The sequence below is a fragment of the Dromiciops gliroides genome, chromosome 1 (assembly GCF_019393635.1).
Source record: "Dromiciops gliroides isolate mDroGli1 chromosome 1, mDroGli1.pri, whole genome shotgun sequence".
NCBI classification, from domain to species: domain Eukaryota; kingdom Metazoa; phylum Chordata; class Mammalia; order Microbiotheria; family Microbiotheriidae; genus Dromiciops; species Dromiciops gliroides.
This window is the reverse complement of record NC_057861.1, coordinates 633092349-633110936: the sequence shown is the minus strand read 5'-3', so window position 1 is coordinate 633110936 and position 18588 is coordinate 633092349. Positions and strand designations below refer to the sequence as shown.

Genomic DNA, 18588 nt, shown 5'->3' with positions numbered 1-18588 from the left:
TCTTTTTTTTTTTTCTTTTTTTTTTTGCTGAGGCAATTGGGGTTAAGTGACTTGCCCAGTGTTAAGTGTCTGAGGCTGGATTTGAACTCAGGTACTCCTGAATCCAGGGCCAGTGCTTTATCCACTGAGCCATCTAGCTGCCCTAGGCCTTTTCTTTCCACCCCCCCCATGAATGCTCTTCCTCCTCATTTCTGCTTCCTGCTTCCTTCAAGTCCCAGTTAAAATCCTGCCTACAGAGGGGTGGCTAGGTGGCACAGTGAATAAAGCACCGGCCCTGGAGTCAGGAGTACCTGAGTTCAAATCTTGCCTCAGACACTTAACACTTACTAGCTGTGTGACCCTGGGCAAGTCACTTAACCCCAACTGCCTCACTGGAAAAAAAAAAAATCCTACCTACAGGAAGCCCTGTGTTGCCTAATTCCCAACCCTTCTTAGTTCTAGTGCCTTCCCTCTGTAGATTACTTCCTATTAAACCTTTACAGAGCTTGTTTGTATGTTGTTACCCCCATTAGACTTTGAGGTTCTTGAGGGCTGAGACTGTTGCCTCTCTTTGTATCCCCAAGGCTTAGCACAGTGCTTGGTACACAATAGGTGCTTAATAAATGTTTATTCGATTAGACTGGAGTTTTCTCACTTATTAGCGGTTTGACTTACTGACTGATTGAGGGAAGGTTACCTTTCCACTCTGGGCTTCTGTTTTTTCATCTAAAAAAAATGAGGGGTTTGGTGGAAAAGTGAGGTAAGGTGTCAGATAAGGGACATAGAAGGTTCCCAGGAGGGCTTGGTGGTAGGTGTAGGATTCTATAGCTCCATAGCCAATTCCATGACAGGCTGAGGTTTTAATTCAGCCAACAGAGACAGTTTCAAGAGCAATCAAGGCAGCTGATGGGAGAGTGCCAGACTTGGAGTCAGGAAGATCGTTCCAATCCAGCCTCAGACACTTATTAGCCATGTGACCTAAGTAAGTCATTTAACCTCTGTGCTTCAGTTTCTTCATCTGCTAAATGGAGATGATAACAGCACCTTTCTTACAGGGCTGTTGTCAGGACCAAATGAAATGGCACATGTAAAGAGATGCATGAACCTTAATGGGCTATATAAATTCTAGCTGTTATCATCACCAATCACCACCACCATCATCATCATTAATATTATTATTAAATTCCAGATGTGGGTTTGGAAGTGAGTTCTACCCTGGGCTCCAGGCTCACCTTGCCAGTCTTGACATCTCTCACATAGATGCCCTCATTCTCATCCAGAGGGATGGCCTTCCGTTGCTCTATTACTTCTACTTTGGCCGGGGGCACATACTCCAGGGGTCCCCTGATCAGCCAGCGGTCTCCGGCCCTCCTTTTCTCACCCCTCTCCCCGTCATCTCCTTCCTCCAGGGGCTGTAGGGCCCTCAGGAGCAGCCCTTCTTCCTCTGACAGCACGAACACCTCCTGGATCCCTTCCTCCAAACTCTCTCCAGGCTGAAGGAAGAAGGACTTCTCCCCCTGTCAGGAAAAGACACAGAGCCAAGGAGTAAATAACTCTCCTGGAATTGTTCCCACCTTCTTTCCACCCCCCACAAGCCTGCCAGTCCCATCACCTTCACCACGCGCTTGTGTCCCAGCTGGTTCTTGCCATCAGGCCCCATGGGGTCCAGGATCACACAGTAGTTCCGTGAACCCAGGGTGGTGATGTTCACAATTCCCAGAACCTCCTCATAAACATCAGGCACGTGAGCTTCTGTATCTTTCTGGGTGACCAGCCACTCTTCTCCTGTATGCCGTAGGATGCCTCTCACATCCCTAAAGTTCTGCAGGGCCCGGAGGTGCAGGGCTATCTGTGGAGAAGGGAGATGGAAGCTAGAAGGACCTTTGGCCTCTAAAAAAATAAAAAAGGATGTGTCCTCCCATTCAGTGACCAGAACAGTACTAACAGAGCTAAGGTTTGCTAGCATTTTGCACGTTATCTCATTTGATCCTCAGGATAATACTGACCATCAGCTCCTCAACTGATGCTTTTATGATAAAATAATGGGATTTAGCAGATACTCAAAGGTCCACCTGGAGATTAATCTAAACTGATTGAATTAATTGACTGCTGATTAGCCTACTTCAAGTTAACTAGATTGTAAGCACACCTGGCTAGCCCTTAAGAATGTATCATTCTCAGAAGCTAAAGACTTTGAACTTAACCCCAAACCACCTTCAAGTCCAGTGAGCTGATGGATTTGGATGATGCTAACCAATCAGCTTGAAGCAGTGTGTAAGGACTGCCGATGCTCTGGACCTATAAAAAGCTTCCACACTCAGTTTGAGGGGGTTCGTGGTTGAAGCAGGATAGTGGTGGAGGACTTGAAGAAGAACCCGACCAGGCTGGAACTCTAGGCTAAATAGGCCTTTTCTTAACTTTCTGAACTCCACGTGAATACCTGGTATGCTTGAATAAATGCTTAATGCCCAAAGACTGGTGTTAAAGCTTCTGATTTAAGGTGACCACACATTTTCTTATCCTTCCTGGCCCCAATTTGATTTCTGCCCCTTTACTCTTGACCACTTCCTTCCTGATCCAAGGGACTCAGGAAAGCTATGTTGATGCAAAACAGTCTTCCATTTATCTTAACTCCAGGGTCATTCCTCAACATCTGCCAGTGAGGCTAGCATGGGGTTAACTTATGCTTTGGAGAAAAAAAAATAATAAATAAACAAACAAATAAATAAATAAACAAAAGGGGGCAGCTAGGTGGCACAGTGGATAGAGCACCGGCCCTGGATTCAGGAGGACCTGAGTTCAAATCCGGCCTCAGACACTTGACACTTACTAGCTGTGTGATCCTGGGCAAGTGACTTAACCCTCATTGCCCCGCAAAAAGAAAAAAATAATAATAAATAAACTTATGCTTTGGGAGGCTGTTAAAGCCCATGGGCCTCTTCTTAGCATAGGGTATTTAAATGCATAAAATAAACATGTAAAATTACAAAGGAAACTGAGGCTATTGAAATATAGTTACCAAAATTAAAAAAAAAATTTTAGAGACCCCACAAGTTAACAACCAATGGGCTAGAGATTCTTGAAAAGAGAGGATTGAATTCTCATTTTTCAGTGAGTTCAGAATGATGACTACTGGTTATCTTTTTTAACATTTCCTTACCCACCCCTTACTTCCCACAAAACTTCACTGCTGGTGTTAGTCTCCCCACCCAGTTTCCTTTAGTCTTTGTAGGGTCCCTCCCATTCCCCCGGAGTTTATGAACCTTGTCTGTGAGAACCACAGCTTCGACCACGTCCAGAACTTCCTCAAACACACCTGGGAGGTAAGCCCCCACAGAACGTACCAGCCATTCTTCTCCTAACCAGGAAGGGAGAGAGTCATGTTAAAGTTTAGAAACTTGACAAAGCACTGAAAAGACCATCTTTGCTGCTGGGGTCTGCTCATGAATGCCTCTCCCCATAACAGACAGATGGGGAGCAAGGACTGAGATGTTACTTGTCTCTAATCTCAAGAACCTGACAGAAAGTTCTAGCTGACAAATTCTGCTCATTAGCATTCATTTCTGTTGCTTTCTGACCTCAGCAATGTCTTTTTTTTTTTTAAAGCTGATCTTGAACCTTGGGAGAATGAATCACTTTGAAATGGAGATTTCAAAACTGTCAGTATTTATATATCTTCCACTCTCCTTCAGATACTTTCCCTTTGTCTTTTAACTTCAAACACTTGTTTCCTCATTTAGGGCTTCTGCCAAGTTTTTGAGGTTTCTTTGAGAGAACTGGGCTCTTGATGTCTATGGTTTCCTCTGATCTTCCTCCTCTTTATGAACACATCTACTGGCAGCTAGGTGGCACAGTGGCTAGAGCACCGGCCCTGGATTCAGGAGGACCCGAGTTCAAATCCAATCTTAGACACTTAACACTTACTAGTTGTGTGATCCTGGGCAAGTCACTTAACCCTAATTGCCTCACCAAAAAAAAAAGAAAAAAAAAGAAAGAAGAAAGAAAAACATATCTACCTATATCCTTGTTCTCCCTCTTCGGGTCATTCTTTCCTCCCTGCCTCACCTCCAACTCACCTGCCTCTACCCCAACCTCTCCCCCCTTACCTGTCACCCTTGGTTTGCCATCTCGGTCCTCACATTCCTTCCGGGCCCGAAGTCGAAGAGCCTGGTTGTGTCGGATCACTGTGGCCTGGATTGTCGCCACCACTTCTACCTCCTTCTGGGGGATGTATGTGCCTGGGAGGTTGGCAGAGAAAGTGTGGAAAATGATTTATTATGTTGTTCAAAAAACTTATTATCATACTGTTGTAACGATTGGAATAACGCCACCTGCTGGATACTAACTGTAGAAGAGTTCTGCCCATGAAGCGAAGGTCTTTGAGGGCAAGACCAGGAGTCTTGTCTTTGGTATCAGGAAGTGACGCGGACTAGTGGGAGGAGGAAGGAAGAGACTGGCGCTCAGTCTCGCTCTCTTTCCTCTGGACTCTGGCGGAGAAGGGAGCTAGAAATGTGCTCTCCCTTTAATAGATAGGAATCTAGGCCTTTTTCTCTCTCTTTACCAAATTCTTATTCTCCTTAATAAATGCTTAAAAGTCTAACTCTTGCTAAAGCTTATAATTTATTGGCGACCACTCATTAGATATTTTAGACAGATTAGCTAGAATTTTAGCCCTTAACAGATGGCTGACCACGAAGAGGAAAGCTGAACCTCACTTCTGATCTTCCGGTTGGGTAAGAAATTTCCCCTACCCTTTAAACTGCTAAGTACTGGTGTACTGGCTGTGTTTTCCTTTAAATTTTTTCGAATGGACCTTTTAAACTCCCTAATTATCCTATTTTTGATTTTAGTCTGTTTAACCAGACAAATGGGAGATAAGATCATGTTAATGCTTTGTTTTTGTGGATTTTCTATTTTCTTTTTCTTTTTGTTAAAAGAGCCAGCAACTTACTCACACAAGGAAATATCTCTCCCTCTCCCAACCATGCTTTTTCAGAGAAACCTGAAAAGATTCCCGCAGCTTTTCCCAGTTCTAACAGTAATTGTTGCTTTAATTTTGCATGCCTGGAGGCAATGACCCACCCTCTAGAAGCTTTTAATCCCCTAGCACCTGGAGGCAAAGTGGGGGAAGAGGAATCCAGGCCTGAGTTCAAAATCAAGTCTGATTCAAATTGCTCTGGTCCCTCCCCTCCTCTCCAGACCCCACCCTCTACTCCTCCTATGGCCAAGCCCATAGCTTCCCCTGCCTGGGAAGTCCCTGAGATCTGGTGCGCATGCTCAACTTTTTCTACCTGCATTTGCAGCTTCAGGCTCAGCCCTTCCCCAGCCTGGCTGTGCTTCTGAGACAACCTTAGAAAAACCCTTTAAATTCCAGATATGCTCGTTTTGTTCATAATTTTGCTAACCTGCTTTTGTCTTTAATTAGTAATCTTATAAAGCATTTGTATGGTGAAAAGACTGACAGACAATATAGAGGGGTTAAAGAAGAAAAAACTTAAGCTGAATAAGAATGACAATCATCACCATAGTTCAAGACTCCGCTTCTCTTGCCATGGAAGTATATATATTTTACAGAAATGTAGAAGTAAACAGCAAGGTATTGATATGAGTATTGGGGATTTTAGATATCGGAATCAAAAGTGTTCTGAATTCATTCAGAGTGATAGTATCAGTTCAGAGGTTACATAGGATTTCTATGCTATTACATATACATTTTGAAATTAATGGTATGGGTTTATTTTCATAGAGATTTTCAGGCTTTTGAGATTGTGTCTTATACTTAGTTTGTAAAACAAGGAGAATATTTGTAAAAGCTTTTTATAGTCATGTGATCAAGTTTATATTTTATAATACTCTTATTAATATTAAGTTCATATTCATTTAGATTTCCCTAGTTTGAATTTCATTGTCTTATTATTCCATGTGTATTTTCTTCTATTCATTCATCTATCTAATTTTGAAACATGGTTTTGATTTCATAATACAATGTTAATTCTAGGAGTATTGTGCTCCCATATTCTGAGTTGTTTGTTTTTGTTATTTTTTCTCAACTGATTATTTGATCAAACTCTTTAAAGCATTTCCCTGGCAAACTGGTTGCCATGGCAAGTGTAAATTGATTCTAGAAGTATTATTTTTGATAAGCATATTCCCCAAAAAAAAAAAAAAGAGGGGAACATTTGTAAAAGTTTTCTTTTTTCAAAAAAAAAAAAGTTCTTTGAGATTCTGTTGTGCTTTAACTTGTATTTAAGTATGTTCTGATTTTTCACAAAAGTAATTGTATACTAAGTAAAAAAAGGGTATTATTTGAAATTGTTGCATAATTATATATTATATTTTGAGTCAAGATGTATTCACATTTTTTGCAATCATTTTTTATCCTCAATTTTAAATCCATATGAGACTTGGATTATGGGAATTTATCATTTAAGACATTAATTGCCTTTATTCTGAGTTATCAGATGCCAGTTGGCCAAGATGCCATCCAATCACAAGAGGAATACATGCAAGAGCAGACACTGAACGTCACATGAGGGGAGACATGCATGAAGTCAAGGTATGGCCGAGGGAACGGCTTTTGACAAATGTTGAGGTTGGATTCTCTTGGTTTAATATTTTATTTTATTTTTCCCCACAATATTGTACAGATGGCTGGAAGTATTCATCCCACCCATCTCGCTCCTACACCTGGCTTCTATGCTCCCTCCTATATGCCTGATGCCATGGACATCTCAATCCCATGCATCTGATTAAGTCTGACTCAGTTTCCCTCCAATATGTTCGGTGGCATGGACATATATTCCATCCACCTATTTTAGACCTGGCATACTGCATGGGCAGTATATATTTGCTCAAGTGTGGGAATGCTCATATCCCATCATTTCTCTGTTCTTTTATGGTAACCCCCATAATTATCTCAGGTGTCATGATAAATACAGTGTTGAATTTGGCCTTGACACCTGTTACCAATTATATTAGATTTTAAAATTTCTCATAATGGCATGAGGATAATTAGGCAGATGATGCAAAAAGTGATGAAACAGATAAAAATTATTTTTAATAATTAATATTGCAGCAATTGTCTTCTCAATTACCCTCCATAAGGGGGGGGACTATAGTAATATTATAATTTTAAAGAATGTTTCAATTTTTGTTTTATTATATGTTTCATGTGTAACAACTAAGATTCTGTATTCCCTTAGACATGTTTTTGAGAACTTTCATTGTTTGATTTGATTATTGACAAAGCTATTTTAAAGTTGTGTTAAGCTCAATTTTGTAGGAAATTTTCCTGGCTGATTACCAGCATCCACACATCAACCCCTGAAAAGACTTCCATTCCACGACTACACCTAGAGGACATCTGAGAAAAGACTTTCAGAGACTTTAAATGAACAGTTTTGATTTGTTCTTTTTGTTGGTTTTTTTTCTCTTTCTGTTATAATATACACCATCTGTAACATGTATTCTCTGCAGGAGGCCCCTCCCTTTGCAAGACTAATGTCAAAGCGTCGGTTCATGAGGACAAAAAAAATCGCCCCTCTGGACAAAACTTTCCTCTCTTCCTTTTCTATATTGTTGTTCACATATTATTAGTTAGCAATAGTTATCATATTGTTTTTACTGTTCCGTCAAGGAAACATTTTGTTTCTTGAGGAACAACAGGGGGGACTGTAACGATTGGAATAACGCCACCTGCTGGATACTAACTGTAGAAGAGTTCTGCCCATGAAGCGAAGGTCTTTGAGGGCAAGACCAGGAGTCTTGTCTTTGGTATCAGGAAGTGACGCGGACTAGTGGGAGGAGGAAGGAAGAGACTGGCGCTCAGTCTCGCTCTCTTTCCTCTGGACTCTGGCGGAGAAGGGAGCTAGAAATGTGCTCTCCCTTTAATAGATAGGAATCTAGGCCTTTTTCTCTCTCTTTACCAAATTCTTATTCTCCTTAATAAATGCTTAAAAGTCTAACTCTTGCTAAAGCTTATAATTTATTGGCGACCACTCATTAGATATTTTAGACAGATTAGCTAGAATTTTAGCCCTTAACACTGTTTAAATCTAACTTTATGTGACTAGAGATTGTTTGAACCCAGAATGATGCCCTGACCTTAATAACTTGCCAGGAATGCCAGAGGTGGCTACAAGGAATTTTGAGTTCCTCTCAGGTCCTGGATCCATCCAAAACATTTTATATTTTGGGTCCACTCACCCAGGTCTTGTTTTGATTCTGCCTCAGCTTGTGTTTTAGGTTCCCTTTGTGTCTTGGCTTCACACACATTTTATTGAATGTTCATTTTTACTGATGACATCCATCTCAACTTGCCTTCAAGCTGTCCTCTCTGCAAGATTGCTTAATCACATATGGAGGTTCATGTTTGGGTGCCTGTGTCTATATCCTATATAATGTAAACCTTCCAGAGCCTGGAGGATAGGGAGCCACACCCTTTCCTTCTCTTTCCTCCACCAAATGACCTAATAAATTTCTTTCTAAAACTATTTCAGATTTTGGGGTTTGTTTATCACAACTGACAAAAGAAAGGAAAGAGAGAGGACAGGGAAGGTAGAAGAGGCAAGTGATCAGGGATCCTTTTTACCCTACCTGGGTGAAACCTTCAGAATGGGGCCAAATCCTATATAGTCAATGACCATTAGGGAGACAAAAGACTCACCAGGCCCTTCAAACAGCCACTCATCTCCTGCTATTCTTTTGCCCCAAATGTCATCTTCAAAGTCAAGTAAGGCCTTAAGGTGCAGTGCTGTATTGGGCAGAACCACCTGCAGTGGGGTTATGTCCTAGGAGAGAAGAGAAGAAATCCATGATCCATCTCTGGGGCCCTCAAAGATCTGGAGAGGGGGCCTGAAAGTCAAGGGGGGATCCCATACAGAGAGGGTTGAAAAGGGACCCATTGTAGCAACCCTTCTTTCCATTTCCTCTAGATCTGGTTTTCTTGAAACTATCAGTGAAGAATTTTGAGTGGAAAACCCTTTCCTAGGCATAAGTAGTAAATACCTAAGTATCACATGATTGTGTCTAGAAGTAGACAGAGTATTGGACCTGGAATGCTAAAATGGGGGTCTGAGGGGGACTTTGTAATTGGACTTTTTTTTTTGCAGGGCAATGGGGGCTAAGTGACTTGCCCAAGGTCACACAGCTACTAAGTGCCAAGTGTCTGAAGCCGGATTTGAACTCAGGTCCTCCTGAATCCAGGGCCAGTGCTTTATCCACTGCGCCACCTAGCTGCCCTTGAGCCTTGGCTTTGTATAACCTTGCATCTGTTGCTTAATCCCTCTGAGCTTCAGCTTCTTCCTCTGTAAAAAGAGGTTAACTAAGATTCTTGGTCTAGATTAAAAACTGGTTGTGAAATTATGGGGATCTTGGGAGGCAGTGATGGTGCCACCTTAGCATTTAGAGTCATTTACAAACTATCACTAGGATATCACATAGGGTTATTGACACAATTTGTCATGCCCTTTAATTTTTTTTTCAACAACAATTATTTTATTTTTTCCAGTTACATGCAAGGGTAATTTTCAACATTCATTTTCATAAGATTTAGAGTTCCAAATTTTTCTCCCTTCCTCCCTCCCTTTCCTACCCTCCTCCACAAGACAGCAACCAGGTTATATATGTACAATCCACAAATGCTCTTTTTATAAGTTCTTTCTATGGGGGTGGATAGTAAGCTTTGTCATTAGTCCCTAGGGATTGTCTCAGATCATTGCATTGCTGAGAGTAGTTAAGTCATTCACAACTGCTCATTGAACAATACTGCTGTCACTATGCACAATGTCCTCCCAGCTCTGCTCACTTCACTATACATCAGTTCATGAATCTTTCCAGGTTTTTCTGGGATCATCTTGTTTGTCATTTCCTATAGCACAAAACCATTCCACCACAATCATATACCACAGCTTCTTCAGTCAATTGATGGACATTCCCTTGATTCTCAATTCTTAGCTACCACAAAGAGTTGCTATAAATATTTTTTGTACAATTTTCCCCCCTTTTCATGATTACTATTTTTGTTTTTTTTGTTTTGTTTTGTTTTTTGCGGGGCAATGGGGATTAAGTGACTTGCCCAGGGTCACACAGCTAGTAAGTGTCAAGTGTCTGAGGCTGGATTTGAACTCAGGTCCTCCTGAATCCAGGGCCAGTGCTTTATCCACTGCGCTGCCTAGCCGCCCCCCATGATTACTATTTTTAACTGTTTCCCTTCCATCCTATTCCCTTCCCCAGGATATTTATTCTATTATCCATCTTCTCTCCTCCTATCACTCTTCAAAAGGGATTTGCTTCTGTCTGTCCCCTCCCCCAATCTGCCCTTCCATCTTTTGCCCCTCTCTCTTTATCCCCTTCCCCTCCTATTTTCCTGCAGGGTTGGAGAGATTACTCCACCCAGTTGGGTGTGTATGTTAATCCTTCCTTGAGGTAACTCTGATGAGTTTAAGGTCTTTAGGTCTTTTCTGAAGAGTGTACAATTCATTTACTACCCTCCCCCTCCCCCATCTCTTCCCCTACTCCATAAACCTTTTCCTGTTTCTTTCATGTAGGATTTCACCTCTGTCCTTCCCCCTCCCCCAGTACATTCCCCTCACCCCTCGATTTTTAACCTTAAAGATGTCATCATGGGGCAGCTACACACCCTTTAATTTTTACAAGAATATATTTCAAAGGGTTTAGAGAAAGGATGGGTAAGATTCCATAGCCTGAAATTCTTTTTTTTTGTTTAATTTGGAATTTAATTTTTCCCCCAAATTACATGGAAAAACAATTTTTACATCGATTTTTTTTTGGGGGGTGAGGCAATTGGGGTTAAGTGACTTGCCCAGGGTCACACAGCTAGTAAGTGTCAAGTGTCTGAGGTTGGATTTGAACTCAGGTCTTCCTGAATCCAGGGCTGGTGCTCTATCCACTGTGCCACCTATCTGCCCTTTTACATCGATTTTTAAAACTGTGTTCCAAATTCTCTCCCTCCCCATCCCCCCTTAAGAATTCAAACAATTCAATATAAGTTATACATGTGTTTTGTTTTCATGCAAAACATTTCTACTTTAGTCAGGTTGTGAAAGAAAACAGACAAAAAAAAACCTTAAGAAAAAGGAACTAGGGGCAGTTAGGTGGCACAGTGGATAGAGCACTGGCCCTGAATTCAGGAGGACCTGAGTTCAAATTCAGCCTCAAACACTTAACACTTACTAGCTGTGTGACCCTGGGCAAGTCACTTAACCCCAATTGCCTCACCAAAAAAAAAAAAAAAAAAGGGAAAAAAAAAAAAGAAAAAGGAACTAAAAAAATTATGCTTCAGTCTGTGTGCAGACACCATCAGTTGTTTTTCCGGAGATGGACTGCATTTTTCATAAGTCCTTCAGAATTGTCTTGGATCCATAGCCTGAAATTCTTAAGAAATGGGTAGGTTAAAGGATTGAGGGGGATAGAGGGGAAAGAAGCCAGGAACCTCTCAAGAATGACTTCCACTGGTGAACATAAATGATTCCTATGAGTAAGAAAAATGTGTTAACAAGAGGCCAAATGGTTATGTAGAGACATCACTGATAAACTTTGAATTTGAAAAAGCAAATGAGCATAGAAACCGAGACAAAATACAAAAATGTATCCTTCATCTGTAAGAATACCAAGAAAAGGGGGCAGCTAGATAGCGCAGTGGTAAAGCACCGGCCCTGGATTCAGGAGTACCTGAGTTCAAATCCGGCCTCAGACACTTGACACTTACTAGCTGTGTGACCCTGGGCAAGTCACTTAACCCTCATTGCCCTGCAAAAAAACCAAAAAAAACAAAAACAAAACAAAAAAAAAGAATACCAAGAAAAGATCTGGGAATTGCAATAAATATTACCGGCAGCAAAACAGGGTTCTAAAAACTGAGATGGGGGAAATAGAAAGAAGGCAGGAAGAGGACCACTCCTCAAGGTGGATGTGACAATGGTAAAGGCTGAAAGATGGCAGAATCACTCAACTCATTTGGCTTCTGGTTGTTTTTTTTCCCTCTACCAAGAAGGATGGCTTTCAGACTGGGAAAGGTCAAACAGTAATAGTTAATAGAGAATTGAAACAAAAGTCAAGAGATGAAGTGGTAAAGACACATTATAGTTGCTCTCAATTATGGTTAAGTCACTGTGCCAGGGTGAACTCTAGCCCAGAATCCTGAAAGAACTTATCTATGAGATTAAACCATTACCCACAGTAGTTAAACAGTCATGAGAAATAGGAGAAAGTATTACTGGAGACATTCAAATGTTCTCATTTCCAAAAAAAAAAAAAAAGAATGGAAGAAGGCAGATTCTAAAATTTTAAGCTAGCAAGTTTATTCTCGAAAAAATTCTTAAAGAGGTGGCTGGCGGTTCCTTAGAATGAGAACCAGTAATTACAACAAGCCAGTACGGATTCGCTAAAAGAACAGCTAATTCTGGACTGTTTGGATTTTTTTTTTCAACGGGGTTATTTATTAGATCTGGAAAATACCATAAACAAATTTTGGCAGGGCACCAGTAAATCTCTCTCACAACATTGTTGAGGGTGAGATAGATGTAGGAAATAGGTTAGCAGTTAGAAAGACTTAGAATTAGATGAAAGACTGGAAGTAAAAAATAAAATGTAGCCATAGCAATCTAAAAGGAGCTCTTTTGCAGAATGCTCTCTGTAGGGTGCTGTCCTTAGTATTTGAGAAACCTGCAAATCCCATGAGGAAGAACAGATGTTTCACATGAAAGAATAGAGATCCATGGATATTGGGAGAGGTAGAACAGTGGGCCAAATTTAATAAGTTTTTTTTTAACCTCTTAAATTTAAAGTCCAACATTTTGGTTAAAAAATAAACAAAAAATTGCACAAGTAAAAACTGAGATGTATGAGTTGACATGGAAAGGACCTGGAATTTTAGTATTTTACAAGCTCAATTTGGGTTAAACTTTTGATGTAGCAAGTAAAGTTAACAAGCATTATTAATCACTTTGGGGGGGGGGGCAGGGCAATGAGGGTTAAATGACTTGCCCAGGGTCACACAGCTACTAAGTATCAAGTGTCTGAGGCCAGATTTGAACTCAGGTCCTCCTGAATCCAGGGCTGGTGCTTTATTCACTGTACCACCTAGCTGCCCCCATTAAGCACTTATTATATGCCAGGCACTAAGCAACTAGGGATACAAATGGTTAGTTGTTGTTCTTTGTGTTGGAAGACATTTTTTTTGGGGGGGGGGGTCAAGGTAGAGTGTGTTTAGCTGTGGTTGATTAGACCAATATGAGCACAGAAAGCTCCACCACAGGTCAGACACAAATACTGCATGTGAACATTTGGAGAGATGTCTCTAGATTTGCACGCCTCACGTTTCTTTTGAGCTACTGAAATTCTGCTTTGCTCACATAGCACAGCACCTTCTTTGAGGTGAGCACGATGACATGCTGAGTAGTCCTCTGCCAGTGTCTCCCATCAATTCCCAAGTTCTTCAAAGGGACCTTGAGATTATCTTTGTATCACTTTTTCTGACCTTCATGTGAGCGCTTGCCTTGTGTGAGTTCTCTGTTAAATGGTCTTTTAGGCAAATGTGCATTTGGCATCCAAACAACATGGCCAGCTCATCAGAGTTGTGTGCTCTGCATTAGAGTTTAAATGCTTGGCAGTTTAGCTGGAAAAAGGACCTCAGTGTCTGATGCCTTATCTTGCCAGGTGATCTTCAGAATCTTCCTAAGACAATTCAAATGGAAGTGGTTCAGTTTGCTGGCATGGCACTGGTAGACTGTCCAGGTTCCACAGGCATACAACAATGAGGCCAACACAATGGCTCTGTAGAACTTCAGTTTAGTAGACAGCCTAATACCTCTTCTCTCCTGATTTCCTTTGAAGCCTCCCAAACACCCAGTTAGCTCTGGTAATGCATGTGTCAACTTCATCATCTATGTGTACATCCTTTGAATGTACACTGCCCCAAGGTAAGTGAACTTATCCATAGCATTCACATTTTTTTCATTTGCTGTAATTGATGGTTCCATGTCTGGATGATGCAGTGCTAGCTGGTGGAGTACCTCTGTTTTCCTGGTGTTAATTGTCAGGACAAAATTAGCATAAGGGGCAGAGAATCAATCCATACTTTGTGGCATCTCAGCCTCAGAGTCTGCACTGAGTGCACAATCACCTATGAACAAAAAGTTACACACCATACAAGCTTGTTGACTAGATTAGTTTTGATTGTGCCAGCTTCACTGTACTCCGCATCACTGTGGCCACTCCGGAAAAACATGTATCCGTGTGTGACTTCAGTGAACTAGCCTTTGTTTGTCAGTCTTGTTTCACTCAGGACTGTTATCTGGATGCAATAGCTTGCAACAAGAGCTGTTTGTCTTTCCGATCTACTGGATTTCATATTGTCCATAAGTGTGTGGGATATATAGACCATGGAATCTTCCACATAGAAATGCTAATTGAACCCCATGGGACTGATGAGATCATGGTGTTAGTAAGACGGTATAAAGTAAATGCAGTAAAAACAAAAGGGGGCCCAGGATAGAGGCATGGGGGGATACTCTTGGAGATGACACAGAAGACCAGCAAAGGACACCGAGAAAGTGTTTGGTCTGATAGGAGAACATCCAAAAACTTAATGCTGTTTTAGCTTGCCTTAATAGAAGGGTACTGTCTACAACTAGAGAATTGGTAGGCTCACTGTGATCTGAACTGGTCAGACCACATGTGAGATACTAAATTCAGTTCTGGGTATCACATTCTAAGACAATCATAAACTGGAGCACATCCTGAGGAGAGCAACCAAGAGACTGAAAGGATTGGAGACGGAGCCAAATTAGGAGCAGATAGAAGAATTAGAGATGTTTAGCCTTAGGAAGAGAGAGCACAACTGTGAAAGGTTTAATTCTGATCAATGCAATGACCAATCACAATCCTAGAGGACTTTTTTTAATTTAATTTTTTTTAGTGAGGCAATTGGGGTTGTGACTTGCCGAGGGTCACACAGCTAGTAAGTGTTAAGTGTCTGAGGTCAGATTTGAACTCAGGTACTCCTGACTCCAGGGCTGGTGCTCTATCCACTTCGCCACCTAGCTGCCCCCCTAGAGGACTTTTAAGGAAGCATGGCAGATACCTCCTGACAGGTGATGAGCTCATCATCTGCTGCAGAATGAGACACACATTATTGGACATGGCCAAATAGGGAATTAGTTTTGACTATACATATTCATTATAAAGGATATTTTTTTCTATTTTTTTCCCAGTGCAGATGATGACAGGGAAGAAGGGAAGGGAGGTTAAAAGAGAGAGAGAGAGAGAGAGAGAGAGAGAGAGAGAGAGAGAGAAAGAGTGTGCAGGAGTGGGGAAGAGTGGAGAGTGAGAGTCACTGAAGCATTATACATGCAAACACTAATTTTCTGTTCAGAATAAAAAATAAAATTATTTTAAAAAAAACCTCAGAGGAGACATGATAGCTACCTTTGAGTACTTTAAGGGCTGATATGTAGAAAAGAGATTGGCCTTATTTTATTTAGCCACAGAACAAATGGGTGAAAATTACAGGCAGGTGGGTTTTGACACTAAACACGTGTCCCAAAAGTCTTACTGCAGTCTCTCAGCTTAAAATGTTCTAAGACTGGGGGCGGCTAGGTGGCGCAGTGGATAAAGCACCAGCCCTGGAGTCAGGAGTACCTGAGTTCAAATCCTGCCTCAGACACTTGATACTTACTAGCTGTGTGACCCTGGGCAAGTCACTTAACCCCCATTGCCCCGCAAAAAAAAATAAATAAATAAAATAAATGTTCTAAGACAACACTAAGATTTTTGGGATAGCCTTTAATTTTTTTTTAAGTTCCAACAGAGTTGAGAAAAAATGGGATAGGCTGCCTCAGGAAATAAGGAGTTCCTTGATTATTGAAAAAACTTCCAGCAGAGGTGGGTTGACCTCATTGAGTATCTTAGAGGGGAATTTCCTGTTGCTCTACCCATGATGCTGCATGTAACCATCTGCCTTTGCACTCGTTGTTCCCCTCCCTGACAAGATGCTTTTCCTTTACTCCTCCACCTCTTGGAATCCCTGATGTCCTTGTAAACTCAGCCAGTTTCTATATGAGGCCCTTCCCTGTCCCCTGAGCTACTAATGCCTCCCCCCCTTCAGAGTTATTTTGTATCAGATTTGCATATACTTATACTGTAGTCTCCTCAGTTGGAATAAAACCAAAGGGCCTGGATAGATGACCTTAAAGATGCCTTCTAGGGGGCAGCTAGGTGGCGCAGTAGATAGAACACCATCCCTGGAGTCAGAAGGACCTGGGTTCAAATCTGGCCTCAGACACTTGACACTAGATGTGTGACCCTGGGCAAGTCACTTAACCCCAATTGCCTCAAAAAGATGCCTTCTAGCTCTACCTGTGAGCCCATGACTATTCTGGGTGAAGTAGTTTAACCTTGCTTATGCTCACCTTAGACTCTCTTCCCCTATAGCACACAGTCTAACTGCCTCCACTCCCCTCCCCCCAAACTTCCATAATTATCTTACTTGCCTCGGGAAGAAACACCTCACCCCAAATTACAGGTGCTGAAGAAGAGAGAGGAAGGACCTTAAATGCCTTTCTGCTCCAAGGCCTTCATTTAAAAACCATGAAGTCTAGAGGTAAATGACTTCTCAAAGTAACAATGGGGAAATCCTACTCAGGGGTTTTTCCCCTTCCCAATCCTATCCCAATTTATTGTTTTTAATAATTCTATAAGTGGCAATGATCCAAGACAATTCTAAAGAACTCATGATAGAAAAAGTTCTCCACGTCCAGAAAAGAGAATTGTAGATTCTGAATGCAGATTAAATCATACCGTTGTTACTTTGTTTTTTGTTTTTTGAGGTTTTTCCCTTTTGTTCTGATTCTTCTTTTACAACATGACTAATGCAGAAATCTGTTTGATGGGATTGTACATATATAACCTATATCATATTGCTTTCTGTCTTGGTGAGGGCAAGGGAGGGAGAAAAATTTAGAACTAGAAATCTTATGAAAACAAATGTTGAAAACTGTCTTTACATGTAACTGGAAAATAATAAAATAATTTTGTCATTAAAAAAATAATTCTATAAGTGTGACGTGATTTGTGCCAACAAATGGGTAAAGTGAAATGTTTAAAAGCACCAGCTAAGTGTTGCCATGGTCCCCAAGAAAACTCTGAGAACTCAGCTCCACAGAAGCCCAGTGAAATAATTTAGTCACTAGTCACTTACTAACCTGCAAAGAGGGGTATTGGCAAATAGAAGCAAAAATATGGAGGCGGGAAAGTCCTTGTTAAAGGAACGACAAGCAATCCATAGATATTTTTTTGTGTGGTACAAAAGTGGAGAGGAGGTCAGGGTGGCAAGGGCAAGAAGGAATTCCTTGCTAACTGGACTCTTTACAACCTAATTTAAGTGTCAGCAAATACCCTACTCCTCACCCATCTTTGCTTTGTCTTCTAGCCCTTGCAGAGCAAGGACTCAGGAGATATTCTGGGTACCTGTTCCAGCTCCTCCCCTGGGTACAGTGGGAAGGGGTCCTGGGCCAGCCGGATCTCCAGGTCTGCATGCCGAAGTCGTACTTGTCCTGTAGCTGCGTCAAACACAAGGGCACCTGCTTGATCCCGGGCTACAGGGTTAGCTATGATGCAGTAATGTCGTGGTGGGACTGTCACCATACGTACTGGGGCAAACAGTATCCTGGTGAATAGAGGGGAAGTATGAGGGCTTGAAAAGACCTTTTCTTCTCTTCTAGCTCTTCCCACCAAGCCAGACGTATCCTGAGAAGGCAGCATGGTGATGCAGTTGCAGGATGGAAAATAAGACAAACTTCCAGAAAACAAAAGACTAGAATGGGTGAGGAACACATTCCTCCAACAGACCAAAACCCTTCTGCCTGCCTACACACTGGCTTGAATGGGGTATTACTCCTTCTTGGAAATAAGGACAGAGATGACTTGGAGTGGTGGTTCCTGAACTCATACTGACCTTTCATTGTCCTGCCGGATGTAGGTCTTGGGCCCAACTTCCACTCGGGCTACATTGCTGTTCTGGTCAAGCACATGGATGAAATGGTATGGGGGGATGCGGATGATGGAATCTCCCTTATTTGCCATGATGACTTCAGAATCAGGACGGCAGGAATCAGGAATGGTTAAAGTGGGATCCCTGGTGTGGAGAGAAAGAATACAAATGAATGACAGGGAAGGAGTCAGAGGAGCAAAAGGAGAAAATTAAGGAGGGAAAAAAAAGGATTTTAGGCTCCTGGGGAAAACCTCGGGTGTTTCCCTTTTTAACATAAGAGCAGCAAAAAAAACAAAGGGAAAAAAGGGGGGTCAGCCAGGTGGCACAATAGATAGAGCACTGGCCCTGGAGTTCAAATGTGGCCTCAGACACTTACTAGTTGTGTGACCCTGGCCAGGTCACTTGACCCCAATTGCCTCAAAAAATCCAAACCAAAACAAAAACACAGACCAGGGCTACCCTTCATGCTGTTTGAGGGCACTCCCCTCCCTATTCCTTCTCACACGCTAAGATGAGTATCATAGTAAGGGCTCAAAATACTTAGCATGGAGAAGACTTAGGGGCCATATGATTATTTTCTTTAAGTATTCCAAAGGCCA

General features: G+C 41.7%; 1 protein-coding gene across 1 annotated transcript in view; it reads right to left on the bottom strand.

Annotated features, from left to right (window-relative positions):
• Positions 1–18127, bottom strand: part of LOC122735026 (major vault protein) — a 32036-nt gene extending 13909 nt beyond the window's left edge. The window contains 7 exon segments of the mRNA XM_043976274.1: positions 1212–1496; positions 1592–1828; positions 3243–3337; positions 4086–4217; positions 8645–8768; positions 17467–17665; positions 17954–18127. Coding sequence (XP_043832209.1) covers positions 1212–1496; positions 1592–1828; positions 3243–3337; positions 4086–4217; positions 8645–8768; positions 17467–17665; positions 17954–18081 — 1200 coding nt within the window. The 5' untranslated portion in view covers positions 18082–18127.
• Positions 18128–18588: the final 461 nt, after the last annotated feature.